Source organism: Anabas testudineus, chromosome 19, assembly GCF_900324465.2.
Source record: "Anabas testudineus chromosome 19, fAnaTes1.2, whole genome shotgun sequence".
NCBI classification, from domain to species: domain Eukaryota; kingdom Metazoa; phylum Chordata; class Actinopteri; order Anabantiformes; family Anabantidae; genus Anabas; species Anabas testudineus.
This window is the reverse complement of record NC_046628.1, coordinates 18,194,005-18,207,430: the sequence shown is the minus strand read 5'-3', so window position 1 is coordinate 18,207,430 and position 13,426 is coordinate 18,194,005. Positions and strand designations below refer to the sequence as shown.

General features: G+C 43.3%; 2 protein-coding genes across 2 annotated transcripts; one reads left to right on the top strand and one right to left on the bottom strand.

Annotated features, from left to right (window-relative positions):
• Window positions 1–213: 213 nt before the first annotated feature.
• On the bottom strand, window positions 214–6,471 carry lipf (lipase, gastric). Its single transcript, XM_026351860.1, has 10 exons — window positions 6,430–6,471; window positions 5,730–5,862; window positions 4,346–4,656; window positions 4,145–4,254; window positions 3,891–4,027; window positions 3,611–3,757; window positions 3,141–3,212; window positions 2,802–2,870; window positions 1,401–1,511; window positions 214–1,320 (listed from the first exon to the last, which is right to left on the bottom strand). Exons 1-10 carry the CDS (start codon window positions 6,453–6,455, stop codon window positions 1,198–1,200), a joined length of 1,239 nt encoding a protein of 412 aa, XP_026207645.1. The 5' UTR covers window positions 6,456–6,471; the 3' UTR covers window positions 214–1,197.
• Window positions 6,472–7,361: 890 nt separating this feature from the next.
• Window positions 7,362–12,619, top strand: rnls (renalase, FAD-dependent amine oxidase). The gene is made up of 7 exons (XM_026350580.1): window positions 7,362–7,638; window positions 8,678–8,783; window positions 9,050–9,192; window positions 9,312–9,470; window positions 10,876–11,049; window positions 11,433–11,608; window positions 11,697–12,619. The coding sequence occupies exons 1-7, from the start codon at window positions 7,521–7,523 to the stop codon at window positions 11,853–11,855; spliced, it is 1,035 nt and encodes a 344-aa protein (XP_026206365.1). The 5' UTR covers window positions 7,362–7,520; the 3' UTR covers window positions 11,856–12,619.
• The last annotated feature ends 807 nt before the right edge of the window (window positions 12,620–13,426 follow it).

Below are 13,426 nucleotides of genomic sequence, written 5' to 3'. Positions count from 1 at the left end.
GTTTGACCTTTAATTTACAAAGTTACTCACTTGAAGCTTAAACTAATACTTGAATTCAAGTCAAGTCAATTTCAACTTGTGCATTTCTGAATTTCCACCATGGACCAATGAGAGGAGTACCGGTGAGACGTCCTGCTTCCGTTTTCTTTTTTCTTCTTCTTGTTTTAGTTTTGAAAAATCATTAATAAAACAATAATGACACAGTTCTGGCTTTATATTCTCATTTATTTCACAGTTTTATTGAAAAAGCAGGTTTGAAATTTCAGAATAAAATGTTTGTTTCAGAAATCAGTTATAGGCAAATGTAAACAAATATAACCACACGCCCTGTGACTTCTACCGTGAACATTTAACCAGTGTAACTGGACAATGCTGCTGCACTCAAATACATCTTTACAACACTCAGGTTTTTAAATGTTGGCATGTCTTTTTAATAGTTGAGCTGAAACATGAAAACTTTCAAAAAAAACAGTTTCTTTTGTAACAAGATATTTTTCACATTGAAACACAAATTAAGTGTTGTTACCGAGAAAACTCTGCTAAGAGACTCACACAGTGATGCATGCAAACACTGAGACGTAAAGAATCCAACAGTGGTTTTAGTTATGTTCACTTTATTTTGTTTGTTTGTCTCTGTTGTTGTTTTCTAAAGACATAAATAAATAAGTTGGAGTCTCATGATAATATAGAAGTAATATGAACAAGACACAAGTATGGTTTCTTGACTGACAGCGATTCTCTAGACGAGGAAGGTTCCAGCCTCCTCATCGCTGGTAAAGTAAAAATAATTAGTTGACTCTTTATTAAAGTATTTTGACTTGAAACATGTGGATGAAAATAAATCTGTCTCCAGTAGAATTCTGGATCTTCTACTTCTAATAAAAGTATCATTACCACAGTTACTAGTAAAAGTCTTGCACTGAGAATGAAGTAAAAGTACTCATAAGACAGAAAGACTGATATTATTTTACTTCTTTAAATTCTGCTGAATTAAACTGCATTTTATTAGTGATCTGAAAAGTAACTGAAGTTATCAAATGTAATCAAGTAACAAGTTCAGTGAAGTGGAAGTACTCAAGTACAAGTACCTTAGACCTGTACTTCAGAACAGTACTTGCGTAAATGTACTTTTGAACCTCTCTGAGGACAGAAACAGTTTCTGCTGATCCGGAATCTGAACAGAAACCGTGTCAACGTTTAACGATGTTTCTCCAGCAGCTTCAGGATGGAGGGAAACATCTGTTCAGGAGCGTCCAGACCCCAGATGAAGTCCAGGTGTTCCCAATGACTGATGTGCTGGTGGAGGACCAGGTTCGGCACCTGCGCACACACAGAGGCGGCTCGGTGTCGTCTCAGCAGTAGAACAGAGACACTTCAGAATGGTTTCTCTAAAAACGCACCTGAGTGAGGAGCACTGCCACGTCTTTGGGGTCCGCCAGCGTATCCTGTCCCCCTGAAAACAGAGCGGTGGGAACCTTCATGTCCTGGATGCGGTACTGAGGGGGAGTGGACTGAGGACGGACAGAGGGGTCAAAGAGGACAGAGGTTATTTCTCTGAAACATAATAAACTCCTGTGATTTAACTAAACATCTGCAGATTAGCGATGAACCATTTATTGAATCATTACAGAGGTTTAGGTGAAATATTCAGAATCAGCTTTATTGGCCAAGTTTGCACAGGACAATCAATAAATTGGATGTGGTCTGACTCCGTCTCTTGTGCCCTCTGGTTGCATGAAAATAAATAAATAAATAAATAATTTACATACTTAATTGCAATTATTTACATAATACACAGTTCACTATGTCACATGGGGTCCTTGCTTTATGGGATTGGACAGTTCAGCTCAGACACAGCTTGGGGGAAGAAGCTGACTCTGTGTCTGGTGGTTCTGGTGGCTTTAGCTCTGAGGAGCTTGAAAAGTTTGTGTGCAGGGTGTGTGGAGTCAGCAGTGATACTGACAGCCCGTTTTCTGAGTCTAAGTCTGAGTCTGAGTCTATTCTTGACACAATTTCTTCATCACATTTCTCAGAAACTGATCGTGTAACAAGAAAAAATAACAATAATCGGTGGCTTTAAACCCCATGAGCGGCTTTAAACCCAATGAGCAGCTTTAAACCCAATGATGAGCTTTAAACCCAATGAGCGGCTTTAAACCCAATGAGCAGCTTCGAACCCAATGAGCAGCTTTAAACCCAATGAGCAGCTTTAAACCCAATGAGCAGCTTTAAACCCAATGAGCGGCTTTAAACCCAATGAGCGGCTTTAAACCCAATGAGCGGCTTTAAACCCAATGAGCAGCTTTAAACCCAATGAGCGGCTTTAAACCCAATGAGCAGCTTTAAACCCAATGAGCGGCTTTAAACCCAATGATGAGCTTTAAACCCAATGAGCAGCTTTAAACCCAATGAGCAGCTTTAAACCCAATGATGAGCTTTAAACCCAATGAGCGGCTTTAAACCCAATGAGCAGCTTTAAACCCAATGATGAGCTTTAAACCCAATGAGCGGCTTTAAACCCAATGAGCGGCTTTAAACCTAATGAGCGGCTTTGAACCCAATGAGCAGCTTTAAACCCAATGAGCGGCTTTAAACCTAATGAGCAGCTTTGAACCCAATGAGCAGCTTTAAACCCAATGAGCAGCTTTAAACCCAATGAGCAGCTTTAAACCCAATGAGCAGCTTTGAACCCAATGAGCAGCTTTAAACCCAATGAGCGGCTTTAAACCTAATGAGCGGCTTTGAACCCAATGAGCAGCTGGCTATTCTAGATTGTAGACCTGGTCCTGGTCCAGTCTCACCTGGTTGTAGTGCTTCATGTTTCCTGCAGGTCCAAAGTCAAAGGCCATCAGTTTCCCACTGTGAACGGCCTGAAACAATATTCAGCAAGAGCTTTACTACAAGTTTTATTTTATTATTATTTTACTATTATATAACATTTAATATAATTATACTATCGTTATCATGACGGAAATGTTCAGAAATGTTCAGTTAAATCATTTTCAGTAATAACGTCTCAAAACATTTGACCAGTTCTCAAGATCAATCTATAAAGACAACGATCAATCTATAAATACAACGATCAATCTATAAAGACAACGATCAATCTATAAAGACAAGTGTGTGACAGTGTGTGTTACCTGAGCCCAGTGGACCATGTTCTGGACTGAGGTCCCAGCAGGACAGTGAGTGGTGTAGACCGGAGTCCGAGTCTGGAAACAAATGAAAAGTTTCACATGAGTTCTAGTTAAGAGTGGTAATTAATTAATAATCAATAATATTCATCATTTTTAGCTGTTTATCAATGAATTTTGATCACAACTGTATTTACATGATCAGTTTTCAGGTTCGTCAGGGTGGAAAACAACTTTTTAACTTTTTATGGACACAGACCACATCGCAGAGTGAAGCGGGAAAGCTGAGCTTTCTACATGTGTAGAACTGTAAATGTGACCTGGGCCAACGTAATGAACATCATCTACACGTGTCCACATGTCAGAACACAACTGTAAGTACTCGTCATACAGGAATATTTGACTTCACGGGATGTTAAGCTGAAAGTTAATCAATCGTTTCCTCTGCTCTGTAGTTGTTACGATCCGATACAAACCATGTTGAGGTTTTTCTCATCGAAGCCACAGAGGATGAAGAAGATGTTTCCACACAGCTCGCTGAGCGGATGCTTCGAACACACGTGTTCTGCAAACCACTTGATCATGTCGCTCTGAGGCAGGAAGTCCCGTTTACCAAACAAGTCCTACAGGATGGCACCAATCACAGCGACGATACATCATCAATACATCATCAATACACTGGCTGAAGGATAAAGGTAATAAACCAAAGGTAAAGCCCGATAAGTAGATGGACCAGTTCTCTGAGTCGGGTCTTACCCAGATCAGGAAGTCCGGCAGCACCGACAGTTTGGCCATGGGACTGGTGGCGAAGGCGACGGTTGCTACAGGAGCCAAACCGAAGAACAGTTTGATCTTACTGGCCAGTTCTGGCAGCGTGGAGAACGCTATGAATGCTGGGAAATGACAGAGACAGTTCACAGTCCAGTACGGAGTCCAGGTCTCAAACAGGTTATGAAAAGCTTGTTAATAAATCAGCTGACATCCAGCAGGACGACCACGTGCTGCGTTACCTATGGTGGTTCCCTGAGAGTGTCCCACGTAGTAGATCTGTTCCTGACCCGACACCTTCAGGATGTAGTCTACAACGGCTGGGAGATCCTTCAGAGCCAGCTCATCATAACTACAGAGACACACATGAAAACCCGGTGTGACTCTGAGGACGCAGAGTTCCTGAAACATTTAAACTGTGAAGTGACGTCAGGTCTTTGTACCTGAACTGCCAGAATTCCTCCTGGTCTGGTCGGAGGGTCCGGTGCTTCCTGGACCAGGTGTTTCCTCGGCTGTTTCCCATCCACACGTCGTACCCAGCGTCAGCCAGCACGTATCCCAGGCTGGAGTTGGGCGGGTTAGTGATCCAGTTACTGCCGGCAGCGAGGAGGCCGTGTTGGAGAAAGACCACCGGCCTGGGACCTGCAGAGGGTCTGAGTCCCTGTGGGATCCTGTTCACAGTCAGGACGTATCCGTCCTCCGTCTCCACCTCATGCTCCTCTGCGGGGTAACCCCATCGCCTGATGATCTCCGTCTGAGAGGAAAGAAAGAAAAGAGAAGCACACATCTTATGACCTGGAGTTCTAAAAACCTTTTTGAAAACCAAAACTTCAAAACCTTTAAAAACTTTTCAGGACTCACTGTGGACAGTGACACATGAAATTTTATTCCTGCAAACAGCCTGTGAGTCAGAACAGTGGGCTTAAGGTTCCCTAATATCTGCTGATAAGAGGAACAAGGGTTGGTGTGGGGGTTGGGGGGGGGGGGGGAGGACCATGGGACTGATCTGTCTCATGACCAGAGCAGCAGCAGAGTTCAACTGTTCAGCTTTTAATGTGAAAATCTCCAGCTGTCAGCTGTCCTGAAGGTACCTCAATGCAGTACTAGAGTATTTCTAGTGTGGTATTAGTACTCGGCTGTGTTCTGTGTTTCCACTGTTACTTTGATGATGTGATGTTTAGATTTGATCAGTTTTTATCCTGAGTGAGGTTCTAGTTTCAGTTCCTCTGAGAACCTGTGTGAATCTGTGTGGGGAACAGACAGCACGACGTATCGCAGCGCTGCAACAGTCAGTGACCATTCTGTGTGTTGTTGTTAAACTTCCATGATTATTTCTACGTTCATATTCGGTTCAGTCTCACACTGTTTCCTCGTTGGAACATATTTCACTGGTTCCTCTTCCAGCTGGACCGCAGCACAGAATTTAACCAACAACGAGGAAACAGACCCTTCGAGTTCTCTCTGTGACCTCTAAACCTGAAACCAGCCTTTGGAGCAAAGTTCATCATCGTCATCATAAAACACGCAGTCCAAAAAAAAAATCTAATCATGTTGGAGAATATTATTTTAAGAATTAAAGCGCAAGTCTTTTCAGAATAAAAGTACTAATGCTGTTTGTGCAAATCCAAGTAATATTCTTATTAAAGGTTGTAATGAAGTCTAAATAAGAGAAGTACTGTTTGAATAATGTAAAAGATCATATTTAAGTCATAGAACAGGGTTCTGATGAACTCTATGAAAATAAAACCCATATAGAGAAGTAAACAATAATAATAATAATAATTATAATATTAATAAGATCACTGAGTGACAGCTCCGTTTACTCACAATGTTCATGTGCACTTCAGGGTCCACGGTCCGCTGTGGTTCATCAGAGACAGCGGAGCTGGTGCGGGTCGGTCCAGTGTGGACGAGACCAGAGAGCAGCAATACACACACCACAACACACAGCATGTTCTGTCTATACACACACACACACACACACACACACACACACACTGTGCGGTCAGAATGATGCGTTCATGGCTCATGAAGAAAATGTCAGAGACGAGGTTCCTGGTAAAACCTCAGAAGAAAGAAGTTTGTTGATGACAGAAAAGATGAATTTAAGTTTGACGAAGCTTCTTCTGCTCAGACAGAAACAGCTGTTACACATATAAAAGCTGTGTTTAATCGGACTTTTATGGATTTAGAAAATCCCCTCTGATATTTTCAGACGATTCTTTCTTTGAAGTTTCATCTTTAATCTCTGATCATTCCGTTTCTGTGCAGCGGACGTTTCTAGTTGTTCATTACTTTCATTTCAACCTCTTCACGTTTTCCACCGTCTCAGTTTTTACCTGATGTCTGCTGGGTCAACTGTCCAGTCTGGTTTCTAGTTTCTAGTTTCTAGTTTCTGGATCTGGTTCAACACCTGATGCTCCACCTTTCCAGAGTTCGGTAAAAAACACTTTCACTCGCGTTTTGAGGGTTAAATACACAGTAATAAAGAGTTAATAGCAGGTTAATAAGCAGGTTAAGTCCTCACCTGTCCGCCGCCGAGGCTTCGATCATCTGTTCTGGACTTCGACTGATCAGCTGAGCGTCTTTCTCAGAGAGCCCTCGGTGATTGGTCATAGCAGCTGTGACGTCAGGGGGAGCTTCTCGGTGATTGGTCAGAGACAGGTCCCCCGTTAATCAATCACCGACATTTGTGATCGAATCAGCGGAAATAAAGGAAACAGAAACAATAAATCGACAAAGAATAAGAGTCTAACCGTGATCACATTAGTTTGGAGTAGTTTACAGACTCAAACGACATGTTTCTGTGCATGATGATGATCATTAAATTAAAAATTAAAGCTGCTGTTTGAGGATAATGTGAAATGCACCAATCAAACCCCCGATTTTAATCTAGTCACAGTTTCTGTTCTGTCTTTGATCAGTTATTAAAGTTTGAGCTGGAAGCATTCACTGTGTAATTTCATGATCTCTGATGAAGTATTTTGTTCACACAGACACACTCTGTCGGCCTTTATGATCTGTATGTAATACCTGGTTCATAATATGCGTTGATCAGCAGACCTAAGAGCATGTACGAAGAAGTGTCCTTTATTAGATCCTATGGTTCATTAGGACGTACAGAGCAACGCTGCACACAACGTTTTTATCATCCAGCAGGTCTGAGGTTTTACATGTTGTAACATATACAGTATATTTATAGGCATATTCTATTATTCTAACACTTCACTTACAGCAACAAAATACTAATATTACAAAGCAAATAAGTATTTATTAGAATCATTAGAAATATATGACACTGAGGTTAAGCTACACCACTCGTTTATATTTTTGTGTAGTTTCTTTTAAATTAATCATTTGGTTTCTTATCTGTAAACTCTGAACCAGTAACCAGAGGAAAAGGTTATCACATTTATTTTGAAAATCTCAGTCGGATGTGCCGTGTTTGTTCCGGGTTTCTTGACACGGTTCAGTCTCCGGGATAGTTTTTGTCGGTCCACCGTCATTCAGCTGTTTTAGAACCCACTCTGCGGGTTCTGGACCCGAACACAAGCCGGACTGGGACGGGTTGAACCCGGGTTGTTTCCCGTGCAGAGTTTATCCCGGCTGCTGCTGAAAATGTCCCGGGTTTTGATCGTCGGAGCCGGACTGACGGGCAGCGTGTGCGCATGTCTGCTGAGGAGGGAACTGCAGAACAAAGTTCACATCGTGGTGTGGGACAAAGCGAGAGGAGCCGGTGAGTGGCTCAGAACCCCGTTCAGAAAGTGCTGAATTTTACATTCAGAGCTCTCAGACGAACCGGGCTTCACTTCACAGCATCACTGGTTTAATGGTTCAACATCCGAACCCTCCGAATTTACAATCGGCTCCGACAGAATCTATGGATCTAACTTCGTTTGAATAAAATCCCAACCATATTTCTTATAAAACCCGTTTCTCATCAGAGAATCAGGCGGACAGACACATGAATCATGTTGTCTGAGTGTTGTTAGGTTAGATTTGATGTCAGAACTTATTAGAAAATCCTCCGTTTTATGTTCTGAAGCTTAGATTAGCACAGACTGAAAACGGAGTCAACACCTCTCTATTAATTCAATTTAATTTAATTTAAATTTAAAGGTTCAGTTCTAGAGATTTCTTTAATGTACAAAGTGAAGGAGATATCCTGATTAAAGATAACTCCCAGATTTCTTACAGTATTACTTGAGGCCAATACTAAGTCATCAAGGGTGAGAATATAATCAGACATAATGTCTCTGAGATTTTAAGGACCAAATAAAATAACCTCTGTCTTGTCTTAGCAGAAGGAAATTGGAGGACATCCAGGCCTTTATGTCTTTTAAGCAGCTTCAGGTTTGATTAATTGATCTTCATTAAGAAATTGGTCAATTTTATGTTTTAGCATTAAGCTAAATAGAGACAAACGGAGAACATGACTGACTGTTGTCAGGATCTGTATGGTTTTAAATTTGTCTAGTGACTGACTGATAAAACTCTGAAGCGGCCCTCAGTCCGGACTCATACGACAGGAAAATCTGAAGTCAGAGGGACCACGAACACATCCTGATTGATGTGTGTCTGTTGAGACCTCGCTGAAATGTTTTTGTTTTACATGAATTAAATCCACTAACCACTAAATCTAACTTCTGTTACTCACCTAAAAGCAGTGAGATAAAGAATGGAGTTTGGTGTGAGCAGAGGATAAAGCAGGTCCTGTAACTCAGAGAAGTGTAGAGGAGCTGTGAGTTGATGGCTGATGTTTGTTACCGTCTCAGGAGGCAGGATGTCCACCACTCGTCCTCCAGACTCTTCGTCTCACGCTGCCGATCTCGGAGCTCAGTACATCACAGCCACAGCGGCCTACGCTCAGTCACACCACAGGTGAAGACACCTGTCTCCACAGGACAGCTGAATGTTGTGTCTCTAAATGACTTGATCAGATTTTCTGCATTAGTTTTTGCTGCTGGAACTTTTAGTACATTTTGCTGCTTTCACACTTTTACTTAATTTTGAAAGAAAATTAAACCAAATCAAATTCAATCAACTGTAAATCATATTAATATAGTTAAATCCAATTAACTGACTTAAGTTTAACAAACTCATTAATCAAATCAATCTTCATGACTTTAATTGTGTTTCTGTCTCAGTTTCTACTCGGAGCTGTTGTCTTCCGGCGTGCTGCAGCCTCTTCGAGGTCTGATCGAAGGGCTGAAGCAGAACAATGACTGCACCAACTATGTGACGCCACTGGGCATGAGCAGTGTGGTCAAACACTTCCTGTCTCAGTCAGGTAGACACTCACCTGTCCACGTGTCCACCTGTCTGAGAATACCAGAAAACTGTCAAAAAAGATTTTGACAGTCTGAGAGAGGCGACCTGTTTTCAGGAAACCGTTTTTCTGTTTGTAAGGAGCCGATTTGTTCTACGAGCGTCATGTGACCGGGCTGTTCCGCCGAGGTGCATCATGGGAAGTTCAAAGGAAGGCGGGAGAGAGCGAGACCTTTGACGCTGTGGTCCTAACGATGCCGGTGCCTCAGATCCTGCAGCTGCAGGGAGACCTGGGACCCTGTGAGTTTTTAAAAAGTGTAATTTCTCTGCTGTGTGGCTCCAACTTCAGGTTTTTATTTCCACTGAAGGTTCAGTTTGTAACTGTTCAGAAAACAGGTTGATGAATCTGAATTAAACGGAACATGTTGCATTCTGCAGAAACCAAATTAATGAGACACATGAGGAACAAATCTGGACTCAAACATTCATGTTATCAACAGCATCAAGTTCAACACTGGCTAAAGTACTTTAAGCAGTACTGCTACTTCTGAACTTAGAGTACAGTTTACTGTGTGTACGTAGTTTTTCAACTTGTGTAAACAGATTCAGTGGTACTTCTACTTGTAGTGTAGTACTTCTTTTGGCTTCAGTTGTTGTCAAATCCAGATCAGAGCTGCAGCAACAAACTCTGGCCACACGGAGGCAGCAGGATCAAATCGAGCTGCTGCTGGTGTTCTAAACAATTCCTGCTTATGTTGCCATGGTTACTGATTGTGGATGGGATGGACTGAGCAGCCCCCCCCCGAGGCTCACCCCAGAACAGGCTGCTGGAGGTCACACAGCAGGTCTGAACATTTTTCAAGACTTTTACTTTGACGGGGTGAGACCTCTTCCTCCTGTAGTTGGACCTGACACACACTCAGAAGTCAGGTTCAGGGTCCAGACTTGGATTCAGGTTCAGGTCTGGACCAGGTTTACGTTGGACGACTGGTTGGGGAATGTATAAAGTCAACCAATGTCCTCTCATCTACAGTAAGATAAGTGTGTGTGGTGGGTTGAAGGCCTCTACATGTGTGTGCCTCTCTAAATGGTGATGTCATCTTCGGCTGACCTGATTGGCTGACAGGAGACAGCGCCCATTTCCTCTGCGCTGACACACTCAGGTTATTATTAGACTGCGTGTGCAGAAGGAGAACTGGAGTCGATGTGAGAAGATGTTTAACGTCACACGTTGCCAAACCAACACAGTTAGCGTTGTGAACGCTGCTCTCAGAAACGTTCACCATCTGATGCCTGTTTTAAAGTTGAACCACTAAACCCTGGGGGTGTCGATCTGACAGTGAACAGGAAACCTGCAGCGAAGGTCCACAGCAGTTCTGTGGCTGAGCTACAGTACAACAGGTAGATGTGAGAAGAAGTTACTGAGGGAAAGGCACCGACTATAGCTGTCAGTGTAGAAGAGGAGGAGCAGGCATCGTCTCAGAGCGCTCTATTTAGATCTAGTGGAGCCTGCGGACACAGGGAGGAGTCGGGAAGGAAACAGGAGCCTCCTTTACACAGTCTCTCCACAGCAAAAACCAAACTGTGGGCGAGGACGAGTAAAGTGCCCGAGTTCAAATAAAACAAACTGTTAAAATAAAAATGTCCTCTGTGACTTTACACCTTTGCTGTAAAGGACCCCTGTGTAATTCTGTCTTTGTTCCAGTGCTGTCTGTCCAGCAGAAGCAGCAGTTGGACGCCGTCGCGTACTCGTCTCGCTTCGCCGTCGCACTCTTCTTCTCTCCGGACGTGGTCTTCAGTTTCCCCTGGGCGGCTCGATACGTGACCGACAGCTCCTGCATCCGCTACATCACAGTCGACTCCCGCAAACGCAACGCAGGTCTGTTTTTCTTTATCTTCTTACTGTCGCCCTTTTATTTCATCAGCTCAAACTCAGAAACTCATCACACAGTATTATGGGATGTGCCAACGTTGGGTGAATGCTGCACACAGAGGGAGGAACAGATTCTACTGAATGTCACCAAAGTCCTGCAGTATATCACAAAGTAAAGGTCTGTCTTCTATAAATGAACCAGGATCCAGAGCAGGACTCAGAATTCACAGTGATTTACTTGAAGGGAGGGGGGTCACCAAAGGTCTTTATAGAGTGAAGCTGGTTGAGGATCGAGACTACATGCTGCAGGGTTAGGAGTCAAACCCCCCATCAGCATCACTCATTTCTTTATGCCTGTAACGCCCTGAACGGTGTCTGTGTCGGTTCAGACGATCCTGGTCGGGGTCCATCCCTCGTCGTTCACACCAGCGTCCCCTTCGGCCTGGAGCATCTGGAGCGAGACAAGGAAGAAGTCCAGCCAATAATCTTACAGGAGCTCCACAAGTTGCTCCCTAGTCTGCCTCAGCCAATCAGCGTTAGGTGTCAGAAATGGAGGTATTCCCAGGTGAGTCATCACGAGATAAAGTCCCACTGAGCCTGAACGCCTCAGTGAGGGAGCGCTTGATTCACGACCCCTTCCGTTCCTCCTGCAGGTCCTGACCTCGGTGCCGGATTGTCCGGGTAGCATGACTGTCCTCGAACAGCCGCTGCTCGTCTGCGGCGGCGACGCGTTCAGCCACTCCAACTTCGACGGCTGTGTGGAGTCTGCACTGAGCATGCTCAGTGTGCTGAAAGCCTCGCTGACACCATGACGAGCGTCTGGCCAATATTGAGGAGGCGGCCGATGAAAGAAGCGTATACATGTTTCTGTACTTTGGTTTTGGTTTGTCTTTAAATAAATAAATTTACACGTCGGAAACACTGACAGATTAGTTCTAGTTTAAACTGCAGCTGTGGTTTAGTCTGAACCAGCCTTGTAGAAATCACCTGAACATCACAGGCCACCATACACTAGACCTGGATTCATGGGGGTTAACTTGAACCTGGTTTACCTTAACTTACAGATTAACTTTGAGCTGCTTTAAGACATACAGTGATACCCAGAACATGTGCGACACAAACGTCAGACGGCGGGGAGATTTTATCCTGCGAGCCCCCCAGAACTGATTAACTTCAATCTGGTTTAACTCGGTCTTTACTGATTAACATTAATCTGGTTTAACTCGGTCTTTACTGATTAACGTCAGTCTGGTTTAACTCGGTCTTTACTGATTCACTTTAATCTGGTTTTAACAAAAGTTTGTTTATTTACTGAGGAGGAATTTACACTTGGTGTAAGGTAAACCGGGATTAATTGATGTTTATTAGTGTTTAACTAACAGAATTTAACCATACACCATGAACATTAAGCTGTTTTAAGTTACTCCTCCTGGTTTACATTAAATGTGAGGTTCAGTGTAAGTGCAGACTACATTTCCAGAAAAACACTTATTATTGATGACCTGATGTGTGAGGTCAGAGCGTCTGGAACTCCTTTGAGGATAGAAGTTACCATCAGACTGATTCGTGCACTGCTGAATTTGAAGACTGCTGATGAATAAATGTCAAATCTGATGCAGACTTGAGTGAAGAAGCTGCGGAGCTGCTGGTTCGTGGTTTCTCTGCAGCTTTACTCTTTCTTTGATCTTTTTATAGAAGCAGATAAGACAGAATTAGTTATGGTTTGGTGCCCACAAGGCTCACAGAGTGTGTATGACCTAATTTCTCCTCGCCTGTTCTCCAGTCGTTCAGAGCGCTCAGCAGTGATGCTGCAGTGCATTGTGGGGGAAGCGATTATCATTTCTGCCAAGTCACTGGTAGATCACACAGAAATAAAAAATAAAATAAACACAGACGTGTTCCTGCAGTAATGAGAGCAGATCCCGGTGTCAAAACGCTTTCAATTTTAATCTGAGGTGCCTCCAAAAATAAAATTGATATAAGCGTCTGTCACACTAGTCTGAAACTATCACAGTGATGTTCATGATCCACGTCTGAGGAGAGTTTGGTTAGAACAAGTCCAGCTGCCATGATTCAGCTTCCAGAACTGTGGCGGTTTTCAGGCCAACAAACCAAACATCTCTGCCAGCACAATGTTGAATACCGAACACTGCATCTGTCAATTTACCCAAGTCCAGCTCACTACACAGGAATCCAGAGTTTGTTAGGGAGCCCCGTACCAGATGTGGCCTTGGTCCGGTTCCTCTGGGCCACACGAGTTCAGACCCACTTCTAACAAACTGTACCAAGGGGGAAAATGAAGCCGAGTTGGACGGACAGAACAAGGTAGGCTTGATTAAGTGAAGGATTGGTTTAACTGACTAGTTAACTAAACTAGACTTTT

Excerpts from the sequence above, each read along its gene's own strand:
- lipf (XM_026351860.1), bottom strand. The coding sequence starts at position 6,455 with ATGATCGAAGCCTCGGCGGCGGACAG. Across the intron at positions 4,255-4,345 it reads GAGGAATTCTGGCAGTTCAG|TTATGATGAGCTGGCTCTGA; the intron begins GTACAAAGACCT and ends GTGTCTCTGTAG. Across the intron at positions 1,321-1,400 it reads TGGCAGTGCTCCTCACTCAG|GTGCCGAACCTGGTCCTCCA; the intron begins GTGCGTTTTTAG and ends GTGTGTGCGCAG.
- rnls (XM_026350580.1), top strand. The coding sequence starts at position 7,521 with ATGTCCCGGGTTTTGATCGTCGGAGCCGGACTGACGGGCAGCGTGTGC. Across the intron at positions 8,784-9,049 it reads TACGCTCAGTCACACCACAG|TTTCTACTCGGAGCTGTTGT; the intron begins GTGAAGACACCT and ends TTTCTGTCTCAG. Across the intron at positions 11,609-11,696 it reads AGAAATGGAGGTATTCCCAG|GTCCTGACCTCGGTGCCGGA; the intron begins GTGAGTCATCAC and ends TTCCTCCTGCAG.